Consider the following 23,217-nt stretch of genomic DNA (forward strand, 5'->3'; position numbering starts at 1 on the left):
ACACACACACACACGCACACAAACAAACACGCACACAAACACACACACACACACACACACACACACACAGTATGGTGGAAGCGAGCCACAGATCCACATCCCACACCAATGAAAACATGGAAAACAAAATATATTGATGCTTATCGTGAATATTGTTTTTTGTGTGATTTGTGTTCTGAGGGAATGTCTGTCAATACAAGGTCAACGAGGGGACGACGACATGCCGACTGAGGCAGATGATGTGCACAGACCCACAGACATGAACGGTTTCACTAAACGAGAGCATGCTACTCCATACATACAGCAATGACCTTAGGGGAGAAAATAGTTGCTGTAGCGGGAAGCCGTCCAGTGTCCCGGGCACCCAGCTGCGTCGTGGCAAAGTGTTCATATGTGTGAGAATGTTTTCCCGGACCCCGCGTATCCCTCATATCCATGAGTGATGCATGGCTAATGGACGCAGCGAGCGTGTTTGTATCCCCAAGTACTCCACACTGTATATCGTGTGTGTGTATAAACAGAAGTGAATGAGACTTGAAGAAATTCCTCGTCCAATGTTAGGAGTTCAGCCTCCGCAAAAGACACCCAGTGCGAACAAGAGGGGTAGATCTGTAGATACTAGCGTTATGGATTGAATTCTTAAGTGTGCACACAATGCTCATTGTTTCTCTCCCCCCATTGCCCCCACTTCATACAGACACACACACACACACAGATTTGTATTTATTTTTTTGGTGGTGGGTCTGGCATTAATTACATTGAGTTGGGCACTGCTAGTGTGAGTGCGCTGACTATGCTTTCACAGCTCATTACACGGTGTCCAATCAGCATGCAGACTGCGTGACCGCTGTTTATTTATGTGTGGAGCTAAAAATGGCAGACTGTTAGCAGCCTTTGCCCGGGGTGGATGGTGGTGGGGGGGGTCTGAAATACAGGGAATACTCCAAACACATTGTGCCGCTACTACATAGGACCCTAATCAACACCCCTGCTCGTTTGCACACAGACATATACATCCCCCCCACACTGCACTCACTCTTTGCCTCACAGACACACTGCACTCACTCTTTGCCTCACAGACACACTGCACTCACTCTTTGCCTCACACAGACACACAGACACAGACACAGACTCACACACACTGCATGGGGCCAACCTATAAAAAGTCAGAAAAATTGCCAACCTCAAAAGAACATTTTAATACAGCGCTTGATTCAACATTGGATATCATTGACATTGGCATGCAAATGTAGCTGTTGCCTGTCTTAGCATTGTTTACAAAATACCAAGGACCTCATCTTGACTTCATTTGGTAAGGAAACAATTTAGAGTATAAAATGTGTCACACGGTTGATGAATGGGCAAGGTTGAATATTACTACTCTCCTATGCTCCCAGTGTGAAAACTTCAAACAATAAATGCCCAAACCAGAGATCATGCAGCATGCAAGGAAAATACAAAAGCCTATCCAGGCGGATATGGGGTCCCTGCTTTACATTGATCTGAAGGGCCAGACTCTTTCAGTGGTTTTGATTATGGCTTAGTTGGACGGGTCGGTTAAACTCACTAAAGATCCAAGATATCTGAGTGAATATACAGCTCGTACAAAAGTCAAGGACTCCGCAACAAAAACATTGGACGGTTCTTTTAAAATGCGAGCTATAGGAAGATAAATCGTTTATACAAAAGGTTTGCCGAGACGGTCAAATAAGGCTTATAACACCAGAGGCATTAAGGGTCAGTTCACCATAGACAACGTGGAAAGGAATAGACTTGGAAGGCAAACTGGGCTCCATCTGTTACATTGCTGGATGGGAAGGCGCTGAATGACACTCAATGAGTCATATCAGTCAGCTGAAAGGTCACGACATGCATTATCTTACTGCATTCTTAATGATCGTATCATAGAGGCAAAAAGGGAGCACTTGAGTTTCATCTTAATCAGAAAATAGTCACAAAGATTATGCAAAACATAGGCAATTCTCTCCACAAAGTTTTGGAAAATGCACAGGAAGGAATATACAATAGTTATAACTGAATTACCTTAAAAAATGACGATTTAAAAACAAATATGTGTACATGGGTTTGGGTTTTTAAACAGGGACAGCTTTTTCAACACATTCCGTTTTATATTGAGATGTACGAGGAGAGATGAACTGGAGAAACAATGCTACCGCCTATTGGTAAGATTGAGTAATGCAGTCTAGCCGTCTCAACGGCATTTCACAGGCTATTCTAAATAAATATACATGCACAGTATGGGTAATTATTTAGGAACAGCCACTGCCATGCTCCTAATTCTTGGCAATTCTTCTAAATGAAGAGCTCACAATCAAATGCAACACTTCTACCCGCCTACAGCTACATGTGTTGATCTGGTTATTCACTAAAGCACAAGCATTGAGTCTGTTGAAAGACTACACTAATACAAAGGTATCAAGATGGAAAGGAATGAGGATTTTTTACATTGACCACGACAAACATGTTAGAAGGTACATGAAAAGGCACTTTGCATGTCCTAATTTTATAACATAGTCCCTTGCATAAAATAATAACACTAAATCATTTTTTAATGGTTTGTTAGGGTTAAGATATGGTCTTTGGACAGATGAGTTGGGTCATTGTTGTTCAACACAGTTGTGTATAGGTTTGCAACAGCTACTGGGAATGTGAAAATGTATACTGTATACTTGTGGATTAACGTTACAAATAAACATGAACATGTTGAACCTTCGCTGAAATCCATACTAAGAATATTCACATCAAACTCACTACATTTTAGAACAGAATAGCAACGGATGGGTTTTGACCTAGAAATACTTGGCTATATGAAGTACAACTACATTCCAGGTCACTAATATAGCATAAGAACAGCAGGATTGACTGGTAGAGAAATGTATCGAATAAAATACAGCCATATTGCCCCTAGCCAGCCACATGAAAGCTGAATTTTTCAAAAGGGCCACCCAATACTGGATCCTACATTTATCTATCCAGCTAATACATGCATATTAAGAATGCCGTGACGTAGGCATACCTGAATGCAGTTAACACTATCATCAGAACACACATTGGAGGAACACATACAGAGTGGTAGTCGAGGAGTGTTGTTGTGATGATGATGATGATGATGATGATGATGATGATGATGATGATGATGATGATGACGATGATAGACAGTCGACTTTCTATTATTGCTCTAGTGGGAGGGAATCAAAGAGGAGTCCGGAGACATGATGGAGCGGCTGCTACAAAGCTCTTCACCTTATTGTGTGTGTGTCTGTGTTGTGTGTCTGTTTGTGTTGTGTGTTATTTGTCTGTGTGAGTGTGAGTCTATCAAACATCCAGTAGCGCCCACTCAGTCAGCTGCCATCTTGTCAACGTGGTCACTCAGCAACTTGTTTTGCTCTGTATAGGGGGGGGAGGAGAGGGAGAGAAAGACACACACACTTTACCAGCGGACTAGCCCAGTGTTTGAAAAAAAATAAAAAATAAAAATAGCTCATATAAGTTGTAGGAATCACCGCAACAGAAAATGAAATGGACTTATAGATATATAACCATCTATATCTTTTGAACATTAACCGTTGTTTCACCTGTTTCAACCAAATTCAACACAGTAACTGCTCAAGGCTATGTTCAAATGACTCCAGAGTCTGAGTTCTATGGATCATGGGGCACTGTGGATCGTACCTTCGTTGAGATTCCCGATGATCGCCTGCTTCTTCAAGAAGTCCTTGCAGAGCTTCTTACTGAGGCCGAACTCCAGCATGTTGTGTGTGAAGGTACTGACAAAACACACACACTTAAACCAAGGCTTTGAAGATAGAGTTAAAGACAATGTTTCTCCAATCTGATGTTATACAAAAGCGCAGCCAAAGGTTGCCTTAACAATATTTTTTGTCATTTGCTCTTGAAGTACTATTCTTGATTAAGTAGGTACACAGAGTAAACCACTCACCCCAGTTGGCCAAAGGCAATGTTCTCATCCATTTTAGAACTCTCGTCCTTCTCCTCCTGAGTCATGTGGCACCACCTCTCCCTTGAAGGGGGGGAGGGGGGGAGGGAGGGAGGGAGAGAGAGAGACGAGATGGAGTGTGAGAGGGAGTGTGAGATGGAGAGAGACATGTTTTGACATGGTTGATATATCAAAGAGTTTTTAACATCCAATTAACAAATGTTATTGAAATAGCGGAAAAAATAAATACACCAATCATACAAGCGCAAATATATGGAAGCATACACTGACAAATGGCAGGAACCAAGATCGGCAAAATCATACATCAAGGGTTATATACATAATAACAGCCACAGAATAAATACACAGGGCATTCATTTCTTGCCTTGCATTGTCATGGTTAAGAATCAGAGTAACAGCCAATGCACCAAGAATGACCGAAGAAAAGGTAAGCATGTAGTGTGTGAAACTCTAAACTGGCCAGTTTAGTCACACTCCTACCGCTGTAACTCATAACAAGTGAAATGAAGAAACACATTCTGCATACTGTTACATGACTGGATGGAAGTGTGGGATTGTTGAATGGGCAATGTAAGTGGGTCTAAATTTTTGAGGTGCGATTGTAAACCTGTTCACACTGAATATCTTGAAGGTCAAATGTGTAGAATTTATTAGCAACTAGCGATGAGGAGCCAGATTGCGATAGATTCCACTAAATTGTTCCCACGACACCTTTAATGTAAACTCTACCATCAATCCCTCAAGGATATACTGTAGTACACAAGCAGCTTCTAATGTCGGAAAACTGAAATGTAAAGGAGATAGTGTTGCTTTTCTATTCAAGTGTAATGCTATTAAGACGCTGCCAGAGAGAATACATTTTAAACTTTTAGAGCTGCTAGGACATGTCCCATGGCCATGTCACATACATCATTGCAATCAAGGGAGGACCCTGGAGTGGTGAAAAGGTGTTTGTTGGTGTGTGAGGGGGAGGGAGGGAAGAGTTGAACATGCAGCCCAATAGGGACAAGAAGCAGAGAATGACATATTGCAGTACTGGTGTGAACATGCTGGAAGCAGAGTCCATATCCACATCAAATACAGTTTGCTCTACTGACAAGACAAGGCATTCCTTCTACCGTCTTTCTACCTCTAGCACTTGGGTTGGGTTTTGTTGCAATAACGGGTGTGTTAGAAGACTTTAATATTACAATTCCTAGGACAAAGCCAAACCGTATCCGCCATTGTGCCATGATCGCAGAAGCCAACTGAACATACGAGATATACATACCCACGGCACGTAATCCAAGTGCGAGCGCCGTGATAAAATAGGATTGCAGCAGAGCAACTATGATTCACTAAGAAGTACCCTCAAATGTACGTGCCTTTCTTTGAAAGTCATACCCCAAAATTGTTGAAAATCCGCCCTCAGCTCTCCTACAGGAACGACCTGCCTGATTAATCTTTGCCTGCTATCGCTTCTTAATGCTCCCCGTCTTTCTATAAATTCACTTTGGCCGTTTTATCAGGGAACTATCTCCTCCCCCGTCTCTCCCTCTCTTTAATCTCTTCTCTCTTGCTTTGACTAAAACAGTTTGTGAGGCCGGTGAAGGGACAGAAAGGTCAGACCTCTGGTCTCTCTCCTCCCGTGTTCCCCTGCACCAGGCAGCAAGGCACAAGGAGAGAAAGGGTTAAACTCCCACCATGCAGAGCAGTGGAAAAACAGGGCTAAGAGAGAAGAGGAAGAACGTTTTGGAGTCTGGGGTTCAAAGAGTAGTGGTTTTAACGCACACACACACCTTTAGCAGTCTACCGAGTAGTTCAGACAACATAATGCAGTAAACGTTCATACACCTCTTCGCCTTTTCCTCCATCCTTTCAGTCTCCCATCCCTCCGTTCACCCATCTGTCCATCCCTCACTCCGTTTCTCCCCTCCTGTCATACCTTGTGGTGGGAGATCTCTTCTTCCTCTCACAGTCGACAGCATCGAAGAAGGCAGCGTTCCAAAACCTTAATGTGTGCCTGAAAGAGAGAGAAAGAGAGAGGAACCATCTAAATATCCTTCATAACCATTACTCCACTTAGTGGAGGACATAAGAAACGGTGCACATGTGTCAAATATCTAGGTGAAAATAAAGAGCATCCGGGATCTATTGCACTACCTGGTGAAAAGTACACAAAAGTAGTTGAAAATTATGTGCCACTACTCTAAGCATGTTTGAAGGTCTTTCCTTGAGTACATACCAGATGGGCTGCTGCCTCAAGTGGGTGTACAGGTAAATCTTCTGCTCCTCTGTGTTGAAACCACCTGGAGGGAGGGGGACAAACAGAGAAATATCACCTTAAAGTAATGAGCATTTATCTGATTAATGAATAAAATAAAAATCAATATTGAATGTATTGGTATGCGTTTTACCTGGTGATTTAGGCTTCGTCTCTGTTGGAGACTCTGAATCCCTTGATAATAGAGATAGAGATATATATATTTATATATAAAAATCACAATTTAACCATTGCAGAAAATCTTAAACTTTCCAAACATTCACAAAGGCAGCAAACCACCAACTAAACCCCATAGGTCAGGGGTTCTCGTAGGGTTTGGTAGAGGGTAACATAGTGTAGCAAGCTCTCACTCTGTCCTGCGCACCGCCGGCCCCCTGAGCTTGCTCTCCAAGCCCCCCAAGAAGCCCCTGACGTCGGGCTTGGGGGTGGTCTTCAGCAGCCGCTCCTTCCTCCCGGTCAGCCAGACGTTGGCCTTGTCCAGGTAGGAGTCCATGCCTGAGCTGCTAGGCCCCAGCAAATCAGAGGGGGATGGCTGGAACCTCCCTGGATCCATGGAGGGAGGGAGGGAGGGAGGGAGGGAGGGAGGGAGGGAGGGAGGGAGGGAGGGAGGGAGGGAGGGATGGATGGATGGATGGATGGATGGATGGATGGATGGATGGGCATTGGGTGAGAAAGCAAAGGGTTTGTGGTTAAAATGTCATTAAGATCTGTATCGAAAAATAGGTCCTTGTAATAAGTAAGGGATAATCACAGAGAGGCAGGGCAATAAACAGTTTGATATGCCCGGCTCGTGGACGGCTTACCGCCCGAGACAAGGTCGAGGGCGGTAACCTTTACAGCTCTCGTTTTGAAGGTTGGACAGAAAATTTGACTGGAACTACTTAGCACGTGTCCATATATCAGGGATTTATGGACACCCTGCAGCCAATCAGAATCGAGTATTCCAAAAAATACAAGCAGCGTATTGATCTACTATTTGATGACGATGTGCTCAGTCAGCAGCAAGTAGAACCGACAAGTCAGCAGGCAACCTGCCGTTTTAATGTCCTCCTCCAAGCCAGCCAATCAGAATCAAGCATTCTTAAATGAAGTAGAATAAATCCTTATAATGATCAAATCAAAATAATCAAAGATTGTTAAAGCCAGTTTTATACTTAACCCCATTTGCGGGGTTATACTTAACCCCGAAAATGGGTTGTTGAATGCATTTATTTTGAAGAAGCCAAGGGTCAAATCCAGATGGATACAGGAAAATCAATGTTGCCGATTTCTGGGTGACTGCATTGTGCTTGCACAGCTCTCCCAGATGATTGCATGTGGAACGTCCATTGTGTTGCAAGGAAATAAAGAAAAATGCAGGCAACTCCCTTCAAGTCAATAACAGGAGTCACATGGCAAAATGCCAAAGGATTTCGCAAGATCTCTTTTTATGTCTTTCACAATAATTTTTTGTGAGCGACATTATGAAACACATATCTTCTTATTCATGTAGCCTACTTTTGAGCTATAAAATATCAGGCTTGTATTTCTAAGATAAATACAAATGAAAATGCATGAACAGGATAAGACCCGATTCAAGACTTCAATAGACCTATAGATCATTATGATGACCAACATCAGGAACTCAAACTCCATACAGGTGTACAGCAAACATCATACTCATATTATTATGATATAGATACTCATTCATAATATTTAAGCGCATTTCTTAGCTTCATGGTTTTTGTTATTATGTTAACAATGAACTGGTAGTGTGATATACACAATTAACTTACTTACAATTCAGTGGATATGATGCTTAAAAAGATTGAAAACAGAGTGTGACCAAGAGCGATCCCGCAGCATCAGAGCCTTACCAATGTGGTAGTATGTGAAACACATGGTCATGAGATTCTTGGCAGGGCTGTAGTCATCCATCTGGTAGCATCTACAACCCAAATCGTTTCCTCTACGTTAAAATGGCAGTTACCAAGCAACACATTAGCAAACACATGCTAATCTCACCTTTGCTGACTCAAACAATAACCAAATACCATATTTTCGGATCATCCCAGAAATAACAATAACCAAAACAATAATAATAACATTATTATTATGAAGCATTGAATCAAATATGTTTGGAAAAATCTGATTTTTTTGTCACATGTGTGAATGGTTTGTTATCCATGACGACGATTTAGCCACGCCATCAACAAACAAACAAGAAAACAGCCCTTGGCCTGTACTTACTCAAAAAGAGCCACAGCAAATGACTGCACAAGTCTGTAGAAGGTTGCCTCACTCACACATTTAGAGTTGCAGCGCTGAAACATAATATTGGACACAAACAGTTCCCATGTGTGCCGTGGGAACAGATTTATTTTGTGAGTGACAATCATAATCCATCAGATTTCCATCAGACTTTCCATGTGTCATAAAATATGTTTTTTTTTTAAAAAGGGATCTGAGAGGGTTTTACTCCAGACCATACAAGATAGCACAATAACACGAAATGAGGACCTCTTTTATTTTTATGTAAACAAACAGATCTCCATTGAATAGATAGGCATAGTTCGGTTTAAATTTTCATCCAATGGTAAATTCTGACAGAACAGCACAGACATCACGCAGGAAAGCGGTGTTGTCAACCATTTCCCTGGGCTTGCTCATATGTTTACCTGTGCACTGACGTATTTGGCGAACCACTCCCTTCCTTTGCCGTTCTCGCCGCTGCACAGTTCCCCAAAACGAGCCTTCTCCTCCTGGGCAAAGTCCTCTCTGGGCAAACATGAGGAACAGAAAGAGAGGAGCATCAATTCATCATCAGGGATGAGCAAATCCAGTTCCCCCTTCCAGACAGTACCGAGTACCATCTATCTATATACTGTATATGAAAAAAACCGTTATAATATATGTATATTGAGGGCTTAGTACACATTGTACATGGTTCACTACTTATTGGGAAGTTAACCTATGCAAAACAATGCAAACTACCGTCATGCAATAAGTATCAGAAACTATGCAAAATGTGACTCAGAGATAGCATAAAGGTCAGAGAAGTAAACACTGAGATACCTACAAAGACAAACACTTTACTTCATCTAGTAATCAATCACGTAGTACATTTTACCTGAGTCAGGAAAAGGCTACACCACAATTAACACAGGAAAATAAAGACAGATGATAAAGACCCTTAATATGGCAATAATTGTAATTATTGGAAGTAATTTCATTTAAAATAATGAAAGTATCACGCACACACACGTCACTTGTATACTTACTTTCCGTTAAATATCTTCTCCACATAGGCCTTCATGAACTCCCTCCTCTCCACTGTGTCTGCGTCCTGCTCCTCGCCACTGTGATTGGACGAGGACGATGTCCGTCGAAGCTCCCACCGGTTGGAGGCTGGGTCCATGTCATTTTCGCTGTCTGCCGACTCTGTGGCGTCACTCTGGCTCTCCCCGTCCTCCTGACTCCGCTGGTCGGGCTGGCGACGGGGGCTGCGGCCTGCAGGGACCAGGGGCTCTGGTAGAGCGGCCCCTGTGTAGGGGGCGGCGTCTGGGGAGAAAATGTTGTGACCTCCGTCCCTGGTCAGCGCCGGGGCTCCTGACGGCAGGTCGAGGTCTAGGAGGTTGCTCACTGCGACGGACTCCATTTCCAAAGAGCGAGTGGCCAGTCTGTAGCTCAGCAGTGTCCTGTGGTCCAGCTACTGGGGGCTCTGTATGCACATGGAGCAGGAGGGCTGGAGGGGGGCAGAACGTAGTCCTCCAGAACAGGGGTAGGGTGAGGGGTCGTTGGGATGAGGAGCCAGACCTTGCACAAGCTACATCTTCTCCCAAAACAGGGGCGCCGATATTCACTCCCAGGCCCTTTGGAGAGAATAGGGGGAAATGACGGTTCTAAATTCATCTCATACACATATCAGTTTCTGCATGCTTACTGGTTGTGTTCGATTGGACATTATGGAAAGCCCAATCAGAGATTATTTGAAGGTTTCTGACTGTTACAGTGTCATTGAAATCTCTTCATACAGCGTTTCCTCCCTTGTATGTCTTTATCGTAGTGTTTTGGACAACGGAGCAGAAGAGAACTGAGAACTCGTCCATATCACCAATACTTAATTTTCAGCAGGTGGATAGACACTGACAAAATGAGTTTGTCACACCAAGTATATATAGCTTCATATAAGAGTGGGGGGGATTAGCTAATGAGGTAGAGAAACATATTTTATACTGGTTTTATAGTTAGGATGAAGCGGCTAAAACCACACTTTAACCTATTTAAGCCCAGTTGTATTTTTTAGTTTATGTTGACTCACTAATGAAGCCAAAACAATTATGTGTAAATAAATATTGAATATGGACGGACTATCCAAATCAACTATGGCATAATATTATTCAATTTAGCTTTTTGTTATTCACAGACAACAAAAGCTTTGCAAAGACTTGCAGACTTCCTGCAAACAATACCGTATAATTCAATGCACGACAAACCACAAGCAAACGGAAATATACGCAACCTCACACATACAAAAGGATTTCTACCATTGTCTCAAAATAGATGCAACTGAAAACACAATTCTGCATGCCCGCTACAATCATTCTTGTTTTAGTTTATAGGCAAACTAAAAAACAAATGAAGGGATACCATTTTCACAGATCATTTACATCTGAACAAACTGTACAGTGCTTACAACAAAGTTGGAATGAGGCAATTGAAACCTGAGACTTTCAAAAAATTTTAAACAAACATTTTGTTAAACATTGTTTTTGCATTTAATTGTGGAATGTTTTATAGCTACTTGTAAATGGTGTAGTGCTAGGTGAAGTCACACCCCATTCCCCCAAACATCCAATGACCAGGAGTACTCGGCTGTACTCAGCAGCATCCCAAAAAGCGCTGTTGATTACTGCTGTCCTGCTAATCTTTAAGCTTCCCTACCAGGGGGAAAGAATGGCATTCTGTTATAGCTACAAAGAGTAGGCTTTGGTTTCATGTCAACATTGTTGTACCCCAAGAAACCCATGGGCACAGTGTACCCATAAGAACTCCTCAAGTGTGGTCTCATGAGACATGGGTACTGTTATATAATACGGTCTTCAAAGATCTTAACTCAGTGAGGTTCATGCACGAATGGGCAAGCAGTCACTCACACGCATGCATACACACAATTGCTTCATTCACTTCCTTTATCTTATAATGTCATATTGTCAATAAAACCGGTTGTTTCCATAAAAAGTAGTAAACAACAGGTCATATTCGGCAGGGCATTAGCCTACCCTAGATTTACCCGTTGCCCATGTCTTGCAAGTCATGTCCATGTTTTTGTGCAATCTACGGTCTAGATTGGAATTAAAACATGCATGGGGAAATGCTCTCCATTGCAAGAACACTCTTGCTTAACCGACATGTTGAGAGAATCACAGCTTTGCCGTATTGTCCATGTCTGCGATTAGGCAAGTATTTATCAAAAACAAAAAAGGGCTCAGCAGATTTGCGTGAGAACCTGCAATTCTACTCTTCTTTGTTACCAATGTCTGTGTTTTAATGCTGCAAGGTCACCGACACACCCACAGACCCCCATACAACCCTGGCCTGTACAGCTCAGGCTTCTGCGCTGGACAGGATTATATCACTATGTCAGCTGCACTTAACGACGCAATATCAAGGACCAGTGCACTGAGAGATGGGGGAGGACATAACGACACCTAAAGAGGAGATAAAAGAGAGACAGAATGCTGGATCAAACCCACCCCCGGCTCAATAATAATTTTCCATAACTGTTGTTGTGCTAATATATACAACAACCAATACATCAACAGCTACTATAATATGAAACGTCTTGGTTAGTGAGGAGGTTATTTATTTAAACAGTCTTTAAAGACTTCCATGAGGTCAAGACTCAACATCGCTGTGCACTCCTCCCAAGTAACATTAGAGGAGGTAAAAACACCTCCTTCATATTTGCTAGACCCCATTTTTAGAAGGCATCTTCCTAGGACAAACAAAATATCATAACACTAAATTTAGCTCTAATACATGTAAGCACCAGGTCACGCCTAGTAGACTACACTAGTGAAGATGAGTCTACTTCCCGTGGCCTAAAACAAGCTGATCTGGAACTAGTATACGAGTATCTGGCCAGCACACGATTCAACTTGACAAGACCTCACCAGACTCATACACCCTTCCACACTCCAGGGTTAATCTGTGTCGGCCAGGGATGTAAGCTGCAAAGCAGAGGACACAACATCACCATAAATCTGCTTATCCAGCTGAATTAAAAGTGATCCGACGGGGCCGACACATTTAGTATGAGGCATCATTTTAGTGTTTGCGGAGTAGATCCGTTAAAGGGTTTGGGAAAAAATTGACAGAGGTTTAGGCAATGAGCAAAATTGCAGCTGATATTTAGTAGAATTCTGATCACAATTTTCATTTTATATATTCTTAATGTTTTATGGTGAATTTCTATTACATTTTGGTACACAATGTAATGTTACTTCTAATGAAAGATATTTTATTCTAACACTATAGCCTGATTAAAATCATCGAGGCCATCTGCATTTAACCTTCACAGAATGACCAACAAGAGAACCAGATGACCTTTACAACTTGCCATTACATGCCATAGCGGCGTTGTGACAGGCCGTAGTAGCAGATAGCAGATAGGGATTAGAACCTTAGATCATGATGGACACACTGATTTATGATGCAAAATAGAAAAAACTTGTACATTTCTTCCATGAAATTTGGTGACAATTTTAAAAGTGAGAAAGTGGGACTGACTGGTTAAGGTTCCCTCACAAACCCAAACACAGGGTCACCTTGCCAGAGCTATTGGTGGTGGTTGGCTGTTGTTAGATTAAGTTATTTGTTGACAAACTTTGGAGAACATCCAATATTGTGGTGTGGACGTTTTTTCCGGGCAGTGTGCTTTCACTTTGATATACTTCACATTGCTTCCTTTATACGACAACATTCGCAATAATTTCAATAAGACATCTTTGCAAGTTGATATTTAAGATATAAAATTACTTATAATTCTTGCATTCATGCTGGTGAAGTATGGGCTATTTTGATGAGATCACACAACATATTCTGCACATTGACAGCTGTATGCGGTCAAAGGAAGTCTGGCGATTTGTAACCTTGGTAATGGAGCAACAGGACAACCATGTTTGCATCATTTTACTCAAAAATAAAAAGCTGCATTCCATTCCACATCTGTAATAACAAAGATACCGAGTTACAAGTAAGGAGATAACCAGTGCCAATTAAAATGGCAGAAGACTTGAGGGGTGGAAGTTGGAGGAAGTCAAATTCCCTCATGTTCAAATCCTGATAACAGTCCCTGCTATCAAGTGTGTACCCACATCCAGCACAGACAACATTCCCTCAATGCCAAAAATAGCTCTGTTTTATCAACTCTACGATAGCCAGCACATTATATTGTATATTATACTACATACTATAGGCCTATCTGTAATGGTAAAAGAGGGCTCATGTCTAAACGTGGTACACAACTATTTAGGGGACACTATAGCTTAATAATTTAATGTACACAATGTTTTGAAGTTTAGGGTTCGGGTTCACCACATTTTACAAGAGCTCTGTTTGTCTTTGTTAGACTCTAAATATAATTAGGCAAACATAAACACTTTCCCTCATTACAATCAACACTTTTTGCTTGAGCAAAAAAAGAAAGAAATATGAGAACTTCCGGATCAATAAGATCAACTTTTTATACTCCAGTTCAGTATACATGGCTTTACTGGAGACAACACACATAGCTACTCTACACACTTGAAAGCTGATCAACATTTCTCATCATCAAAACAACAACCAACAGCAGGTAGGGAGCTCTGCAGGCTACAGCAGCAGCATCCCAGAAAGTGCTTTCGATACTACGCACCGCAGACCTGTCCTTGAGCTAATCCACTTAAGCTTCCCTGTCAGGGGCACAGTGTGGTCGTCTGGTATAGCTACAAAGAGTGAAAGCACTGTTGGTTTCATGTAAACAGCGCTGTACACCCACAAACACACTGCAGGCTCGCACGCATGACATGTACGTTCCCCTCAAGTTTGGTCTGATGAGACGTGGGTACCGTTATATAATACTGTCTTCAAATATTATAACCCAGTGAGATTCATGCATGAATGGACAAGCGGACACACACACACACACACACACACACACACACACACGCACACACACACACACACACACACACACACACACACACACACACACACACACACACACTACTTAATTTCGTTTTATAGTGTGTTATGGTCAATACAACTTGAAGTTTCTTTAAAAGTAACCAAACACGGGGCATTTGCCTGCCCTGGATTGACCGGTTGCCCAGGTATGTTTTCATGCAGATTACAATCGAGAAAGGCAATAACGCAGGTATGTGGCAAAAAGGATGACAATAGGAGACCTTGCTATTCAACGCTAACTTTTTATACTGGAGTACATGCATGAATTGAAAGGCGACAACACACATGGCTGCTCTACGCACTTAACAGCAGATCAATGATTCCTCATCAGGAAGAACAACAGCCACATACAGCAGCGGTCTTGAAATAGCCCTCCTGCATGCTACAGCAGCAACAAACACCACTAAACAAACACAACAATAGGCTGACGTTTCCTGTAACATAATGCACGGTGTGCCAGTGCTTTACATTTAAACGCCTATCGGACCGGGAGCATCTAAAAAATTACTATCACGAAACCAGTGAACTTGGAGCAACTGATAACGATTGATGACTAATCATTGATTCAGACTATTTTGAATGCGAAACATAAGGAGAACGGACAGCGAAAATAGTATGCTATCGTGACGTAAGGAATAATGTCCCCGTTGATGGCGTTAAAAGAACATATACTATTTAAAGACATTTATTAATAATAATGACATCTGTACCTACTCAAGCGTACCAGGTAACGGTGAAGATGTGGTCTCTGGTGGTCGGAACCCTCCTGTGTGCGTCGTTTAGCTCAGTACGCCGATGTGCGCATGTTCAGATCAAAGAAAATGTGACGTTGGGGAACCCAATGACGTCGCAGAACGTCTTCCAATGAGAAATCGTTTGACAAGTGAGTGCGATATGATGATATTTAAGACATGATAGAAGATATAATATGATATACAATAATATAATACAATACTATAACATAATATCATATCACATTATATAATATCTATGCATAATATACGTGTTTTTTTTAGTTGTCAATTAGTTATAAAAATCCAACAGATGAAGTAGAATCACCAAAAGGTGTAGTGGATTACTTTTGGGAAGAATATGAATGACTCTTTTACATTTCTTTCCTTCAAACAGTCATTAACAAAAGGTTTTGCATTGACCTGTGTTCAATTATATTCCTTGCAGTTGTGGTAGATGGAAGAAGTATGAAACATTTCTTGGAGTGGACCCTAGAAAGCACGCCATTCCAGAGTGACTAATTGCAACAACTTTTCAACTACACATACACAAAATGTCAGGCAACCGATGACAGGGAATACATGACCCAGAATTCCAGGATCCGTTATGCTAGCTAACTTCAAAAGCACCAGTGATTAGTTTCCTGTGCTGGCTGCTGCTGCGGCTATTGCTAAGTCTTGCATCTTCTGAGGCAGAGTGACCCTAGCAAAGTTCATCTTCTCAAACTTCAATTTTTCTTTCACAGTCTGCTTCAGGCCCAGCTCCATGTATTCTTGCTTCAGGTTGTCATACTGAGGCCACTGCACCAGCCCAGCGCCATTAGGAGAGCTGAGGTTGAACAAAAGTTAATAGAATGTTATTCTTATATATATGTGAGCTTCCCCAAAGGAAACTAAAATTGTGCCCATTGAATGCAATACAAATAAAATGTGATTTTGCATATGACAGCATAGCATTTAATCAATAATCCACAATCAACACATGAACAACAACAAAATACTAAGAATTGGAATCTATTTTGTTTTGTACAGGACGAAGACTAGCAGTGGATATGCATTCATCAATGTTCAAAAAGTTCTACCTACCCAGTGCGGGCAAAGTTACCCCAATAGGACATCATGGTCCTACAAAGCATGTCCTCCTCTGTGGTGATTGTGCCTGTAAACACGGAATTTTAACATTATATTTATTTATCTGTAGTTCCACAGAAATGATATGTAATAATGTATTAATGTAAATATAGATCTAGATGCTGGAGAAAAAAAGTGCACCTAAATGAACAGCTAACAAGAGAATAATGGATTTATTCACTCAGTGTACAGCATACATACCTGTGATCTTTATATGCCCGTTCCAGAAGCATCCACCAAACATGAATCCCACCTCATCCGCATGGTCGGCCTTCACAAAGCTGGGCCTGGTCAGGTTGTGCACCTCGGGACGGTGGATAAACTCATAGAAGTACACTGGAACGCCGGCATCTGAGGATCACAAAGCCAGAGAACAGCTCAACACTATGGCCCTCTTGTTCTTTCTGGTGCTCTCTGTGTGTGTTTCAGGGCAGTCCGGACTTGTAAGACTGACCTCTGTGGTAGCCAGCAACCCCGAGGACAGGGATTGTCATCAATAGGTCCCCAAGGATCTCGGTGAAGCCGTCTCGGATGTCCTCCGGAGTTTGGGCACCTTTCAGATATTCATCTGCGATCAAGGAATTGGCAAATGTTGCCTGGAAGGGAAGGGAATAAAGGAAGCCTGTTTGGTAAATGGCTCTCCGGAAATGTGAAACGCAAACAGTTGGCTTTCAGGCAAATAACCGACATGGCTTAGTGTGAGTATTCTTGAAATGTTGAATAACGTGGATTCCATTCCCACAATTAAATAATCTCCTCCCGACTGAACTCTAAGTGAATTAAACGACTACAATTTCAATCTCATTCTAGCATTTAAATTGCAGCTAATATGTGTCCTATTTGGGTTCTTATAGTAATGCACGATTATGACAAAAATGTTGACTGCGATTATTTTGCCCAATATTGTGATTGAGATTCTCCTTTGTGATTTTAAGAATATGGATTCAATTAATATTCCATGGTTGCTAATAGATAAAAAAACAACCATCATTGTAAAGCCATTACTGAGTTGTAAGGGTCGTACAAAATCGTATTTAATTATGTTTTTATATGTTTTCATTTATTATTATTAATATTATTATTATTATTATATTATTATTTGGTTATATAATAGCATTTTTCATGATAAGCTAATTGCATTGGTCAAAATCCCAGATGTAAATTGATATGCAATTAATTGTGAAACCCTACAAAATATATAATTGTATAATTGCGTAGTGCCTGTAAACTATTGAGTGACTGACCCCTGGTGGATTGAAAAGGTTCATCACAGCCAGCACCCTCTCTCTGCTCATGCCGTTTTGCCAGCCAGGAGGCGCAAAAGTCTAGAGTGGTGAACGACAAAAGAATAAAAAAAATTGTTAACCGGCTGACTACATAGACACATTGGAGGATCAACTGAATCGATTTAGAGATGTGTGCCATGGGGTTGTCCACTTGGAGGTAGTCACATTAGGCAGGATCCATCCAAACTCATGATTGGTCAATCCCAACATCACAGGAATCTTCATCATCTCTTTATTTTTCAGCAGCTCTTCAGCAACATCAGTCAGAAACATCCCATCAACCGTTCCTCCAAGATACACCTTCATCTGAACAGAGGCGAGGCCATTACAAACTTTATGAAGACCACAACGAGGGACAACGGATGAGGATGTTGCATGCTTGCCACTTTGTGGGTAAAGAATGAATTGCATTGTAATTCATGTGATTCAAAATGTCGTTGTGTGCATCTGTCGGAGTGGTCTTACTGAGTAACTGTACCTTTTTGGTAGCATCAATTAGCTCCTGTTGACTTTTCCCTCGGAAACAGCTGACTAACTGCTCTGTGTCAGCATAGTCACAGCCCGTCAGGTTAGCCACAATCTATGTATTTGGGCAACAGGCACATACACCGAGCTGATATTAAACTTCCTGCATTATTTACATGTGACAAAATAAATTCTTATTTTAAAATATAAATATAATGTAGAAGGAGAAATATTACTGAAATTGCAATTCCCTGGTAAATGTATGAAGATTGTATATATATATATAGGATTATGATTAAAAAGAGGATTCACATGTCAAAGATATTGATATGTATTGAATACATCAGTTTTTATTAAGCAATGTGTTCAATTAGTATATCTTATTTATGGCATACCTTGGTTTGTTCCATTGGCTGATTTGAAGTATATTTTCCCAGTGTGGCTACTCCACTCTGGAATACTGCCTTATGAAATAGTCCATGGGATAGGGGTGAAAGGGTCTGTGGGAAATAAGGCAACACATGGATCTATATATTAAATCACTCACATTTACCACCATTATATAGTGGCAAAATTGTGTTCAACTTAATTAGTAACAGAAACCAATCCCTCATTAAACTCATTAAAAGTGGCCTAGGTACGCTCCACCTCAGACGTTAGGATTCGGGAACTCTAGCACAAATTCATGGTCCTACACTAGATCAACTTAACAGTGATATGAGTAAATAATAATAAGAAAATTACAATCCGAATTAGACTAAATTGGGTCTCAATTATAAATTAGGTCTTGGCAAGTGCATGCACCAGTGCTTTCAGTAATTAATAATAATGAACTGCAATCTAATATAGACATCATCCTGGGGAAGGACAAACAGAGGCGCTGTGGGGAAGTCCCTGCTGGCTAGCAAGCTTTCAAAGAAAGCATTTAAGCACACATGTTAAAACAAGTTGGCCACATAAAAGCCTGCGTTGTCATTTCAAGGGCGACATTACCAGGATGGATGCACTGATGCCTCCTGCTGAGACCCCAGCGATGGTCACTGACCCGGCGTCTCCCCCAAAGGCCTCAATGTTCTCCTGCACCCACTTCAAGGCTTCGAGCTGGTCCAAGAACCCCCAGTTACCCCAGGCATGCTCATCTCCAGTGCTTTAAAGAAAAGGGAACAACAGAAAGTTGTTGAGATATACCATACATTCTGTCTCTACCCCCCACCCTTTCACTCCCCAACTTTCTTTCTCTCTCTCTCTCTCTGTCTTCACAAACACACACACACACACACACACACACACACACACACACACACACACACACACACACACACACACACACACACACACACACACACACACACACACACACACACACACAAACACACACATTGAGGTCATAACGTGACAAGCATCCCAAAACAACAACTTTTTTTGAGCACACTTTTTCAGTACCTCAGGAACCCGAGAATTCCCAGGCGATATTGGATCAAGACCACCACCATGTTTTCATAGATTGCCAATGGAGAGCCGTCGCTCTGAGAGGCCGCCCCGATGGTCAAGCCCCCACCATGGATCCACAACATCACCTTGGCAACGACATTGAAACACAAGAGTCTCTTTCTGTTATTTTTTCTCGGTAATCATTTTAGACAGAAGGACAGCGGGAGAGATTCTGATCTGCACAATCAATTTCAGAGCAACCAAATAACCGAGGTCATTGCATTTTTTTGAAAAGCAATACCCTAGACTGGACATCTAGCCTTTCAGTCTGTAGGAGGACTGACTTACAGGCAGCTTGTCCCCCGCTACCGCGCTGGCCGGAGTGTAGACGTTCAGATAGAGACAGTCTTCTGATACGTCTGGTGATGTGACCTTGATCGACATAATCTCAGACACCAGGGAAACAAAGGCTGGGTCCTGAATACACCTAGATTTGAGAGAGAGAGAGAGAGAGAGAGAGAGAATTATAACATGCCAATAATATTTGTATTTCTTCTTATGCAGTTACACATTAAAGGGCTTCACAGGCCGATGTTAAGTTGAGAATGAAAACCAAGACAGACAGACAGGAAAAGAAAACATCAGCAAGAAAAACCAGAGAAGAGAAGCAAAGTAGGGAAAGGCCATGAGGGTTCTAGAGAGAACGACAGAGTGATAGAGTGGAAGAAGAAAGATCGGGCAGCGGAACAGAGGGAGAGAGCTGGGTGGTCCGGACATGCTGAACAACAGAGCCGGCGACCTAGATCCCGGTCCGTTCATCACGCTGCAGCCCACTCACATTGGAGGCTGCCGTGTGCCGTCCCTCTCCCCCTCCCAGGCCTCCGCCGGCTGGGGGCTGGCCAGGCGCAGGGGCCCCACTGGAGGTCGGGCAAAGGGGATTCCCAGGTACTGCTGCGCTCTTGCCTCTGTGCCCTTCACGGACACGTAACCACCCCGGACTTTGCCATTTTTCAAGGACACCAAAGGTCCCTCTGTCCCTGCTGAAAAAAGAGATAACGAGAACCTACTGTTAGTCATACATATGTATAAAAAATAGCCCGATTTTTTAGTATATGAGCATGACATCATCTGCCGCTCAACTACCTCCTATTAAGAATTACTATAGTTTGGCAGGAGTTAGGAAGTAATTATTGATGGGAGAATACTTTGCCAGTTTGCTCACTTTTCTCCAACCAAGTTGTGCAGAGGAGGATGAGAAGAGAAAAAAACCTACACAATCAGCCTCTGATGTATTGTACAATTCCTCCATTGTTTTCGCTAGTGAATGTATCTGGAAAATCTATTTATTTTTATCAAGTCACTGGGGTGCAACAGTGCTGATCCTACCATGGTTTACACATGTAGACAGACCTGCGATCATCCATGGCAGTAATGAGGGGGTACAAGGGGGCCGTGCCCTCTGTGCCCCCCCCCACCTAAATATGGCGCTCGAAACAATCATTACAGATCTTTTTTGGCAAATGATGATACAAAGACCAAAGTGTGACATAAGAGGAACACCAAGGTTACCCAACACATCTTCTACTCTGGTGGTTAACCTACTATTTTTATTTTTTAATGATTTGCTTTCTGAAATTATTTGGTATCTAAAGTTCTTCAAAAAGCAGAGGCAAGCTGTCTGCATATCTATTTAATGTTTGACTTCAAATGGCAATTGTTTTAATCCCTTTTAGTTTGAACATTACATGTACAACTCAGTTCCTCCGATGGATTTCATCTGTGTTGGATGGTTGTATTGAGATAAGGTTTCCCCTCAAATCCAAACAATTTACTGCATCATGTTCCAATTAGCAAAACATTTTTAAAATAGACACAAAAAATGTACCCCATCCTTACAAAAAGCCGGCCTGAGGACCACGTCGTGGAAGGGTGTTTTATTTTCGGCCCTGTAATAATAAACTGTCCCAAGCCTGGCCCCCCCCAGTTGAAATGGTCATTTCAATAAGAAATCCCTATTTCTCAACACAATGGCTATTTAGATTTATGTCTTGAAATAATATATTCTTACCTGGTGCACCCAGCGCCAGAAGTGTAAAGGTGCTGAACAGGTAAACAGTTGACAGCACTGTGCACATCCTGGCTTCTAGCTGAGACACAGAGGAGTATGCGTTGAAGACTCAGAGTAGCTGCTCTCTATCCCCTCTGTTCCTTGAGGCTCCACCCCTTTTACCACACGCACACACAGAAAAACACACACACACACACACACACACACACACACACACACACACACACACACACACACATACACACACACACACACACACACACACACACACACACACACACACACACACACACACACACACACACACACACACACACACACACACACACAAACACACACACAGGGTCCCTCGCACACACAGACACACACACAGCCCACACACACACACACAGATGCAAGCACACACACACACACACACACACACACACACACACACACACACACACACACACACACACACACACACACACACACATGGGCGCACACACACATGCAAACATACACGCACACAAAAACAGGCACAAACAGCCACATCTACAGAATGAAATTGAAATAACACACCAAGGTTTTAGTGACCAATGCTGACAATGGGATTGATATACGTAGTACACAAACTATCATGTATCATGTATCCCACATGTTTTTTTACCACAATAACACATTCTCTATCTGCTCCACATAAACAAGAAATACTTAAAAACAATAAGGGCAATTATATCACAAGCACAACTCAGCAAAAAATTGAAGATAATTCATTGATTTAACATCCACCAGTAGGACTCTGACCAGCCAATCATGGTGCACTTTGACCTACTCATCCCCCACATACAAACTTGTGTTGGCCATGGGGGCTTCGGCCACTCACAGACCACGCTAAACACACTGTTCACCTTCTTCTTGGAAATAATGAAATGTGATTGTTTGTTGAGCAACACTGTAACGCACATAGCGTAGTGAAAAATATCGTGATTTCTGATGCCAAGTTATTCACGCTAAGGACATTTTGGACAATTCAAAAACATGGTCACACGGTTATTTTTGCCATTGAAAGGCTATGGCTATTGAAGTTGATGACGTTTGAAAATCCCAATTTTTCCACCCATTGCAATTGTTCCTATACAGGCTTTGAGGCATATAGCTTAGGGCTGGAGTGAACTAAGTGCCTGATAGGGCCTCCTCGGCCACCAGAGGGCCTCCACGAGTGTTGGAAATGTCCCAACAGAGAGTCTGACTGGCGTGATATATTAGCTGTGCGAATGATCAAACATTGACAATAGTCAACCATTTTGGTGGCACTGAGGCAATTTGCGGCAGAAAATTAAAATCTGCTTAGGACCTATTGTTATAGCTCATATGTGAAACTGTCGTTGAGTTATTGTTACCAGAAACAATTGTTAACAAATTTGAGATAATCATGATTTATTGAGGAAAATACCAAGGTAGAAGACAGTACAGAGGTCATCAACTAGCAGACCATAGGCAACATCTGGCCTGCCAGCAATTGCCTACTTCATCTACCCCAACCATCTTCCATTGCATAATTTATGTATGTATCATCTTCTAAGCCTGAGTAGCATGATATCTACTATGTTTACAGGTCAGCTTTCCAAGCTTGCGAGCAATGCTGCCACACATGGACATTGGAACACCAGTTG

General features: G+C 42.0%; 2 protein-coding genes across 4 annotated transcripts; both read right to left on the reverse strand.

Annotated features, from left to right (window-relative positions):
• Positions 1-1,175: 1,175 nt before the first annotated feature.
• On the reverse strand, positions 1,176-15,260 carry kiaa0513 (KIAA0513 ortholog). Of its 3 annotated transcripts, none has more exons than XM_030365636.1 (12): positions 15,161-15,260; positions 9,503-10,093; positions 8,900-8,999; positions 8,472-8,545; positions 8,099-8,169; positions 6,593-6,785; positions 6,376-6,416; positions 6,204-6,267; positions 5,904-5,981; positions 3,962-4,042; positions 3,694-3,788; positions 1,176-3,408 (listed from the first exon to the last, which is right to left on the reverse strand). In XM_030365636.1, the coding sequence occupies exons 2-12, from the start codon at positions 9,877-9,879 to the stop codon at positions 3,359-3,361; spliced, it is 1,224 nt and encodes a 407-aa protein (XP_030221496.1). In that variant the 5' UTR covers positions 9,880-10,093; positions 15,161-15,260; the 3' UTR covers positions 1,176-3,358. The 3 variants fall into 3 exon arrangements, with proteins under 3 accessions (XP_030221496.1, XP_030221497.1, XP_030221495.1); XM_030365637.1 differs by having other exon boundaries at positions 15,175-15,259; XM_030365635.1 differs by having other exon boundaries at positions 15,165-15,252.
• On the reverse strand, positions 14,677-21,720 carry ces3 (carboxylesterase 3). The gene is made up of 13 exons (XM_030365632.1): positions 21,563-21,720; positions 20,333-20,534; positions 19,843-19,981; positions 19,507-19,640; positions 19,057-19,210; positions 18,459-18,563; positions 18,077-18,178; positions 17,764-17,904; positions 17,557-17,637; positions 16,767-16,908; positions 16,514-16,663; positions 16,268-16,340; positions 14,677-16,010 (listed from the first exon to the last, which is right to left on the reverse strand). Exons 1-13 carry the CDS (start codon positions 21,627-21,629, stop codon positions 15,818-15,820), a joined length of 1,683 nt encoding a protein of 560 aa, XP_030221492.1. The 5' UTR covers positions 21,630-21,720; the 3' UTR covers positions 14,677-15,817.
• Between the last annotated feature and the right edge of the window lie 1,497 nt (positions 21,721-23,217).

The sequence above is a fragment of the Gadus morhua genome, chromosome 9, assembly GCF_902167405.1.
Source record: "Gadus morhua chromosome 9, gadMor3.0, whole genome shotgun sequence".
NCBI classification, from domain to species: domain Eukaryota; kingdom Metazoa; phylum Chordata; class Actinopteri; order Gadiformes; family Gadidae; genus Gadus; species Gadus morhua.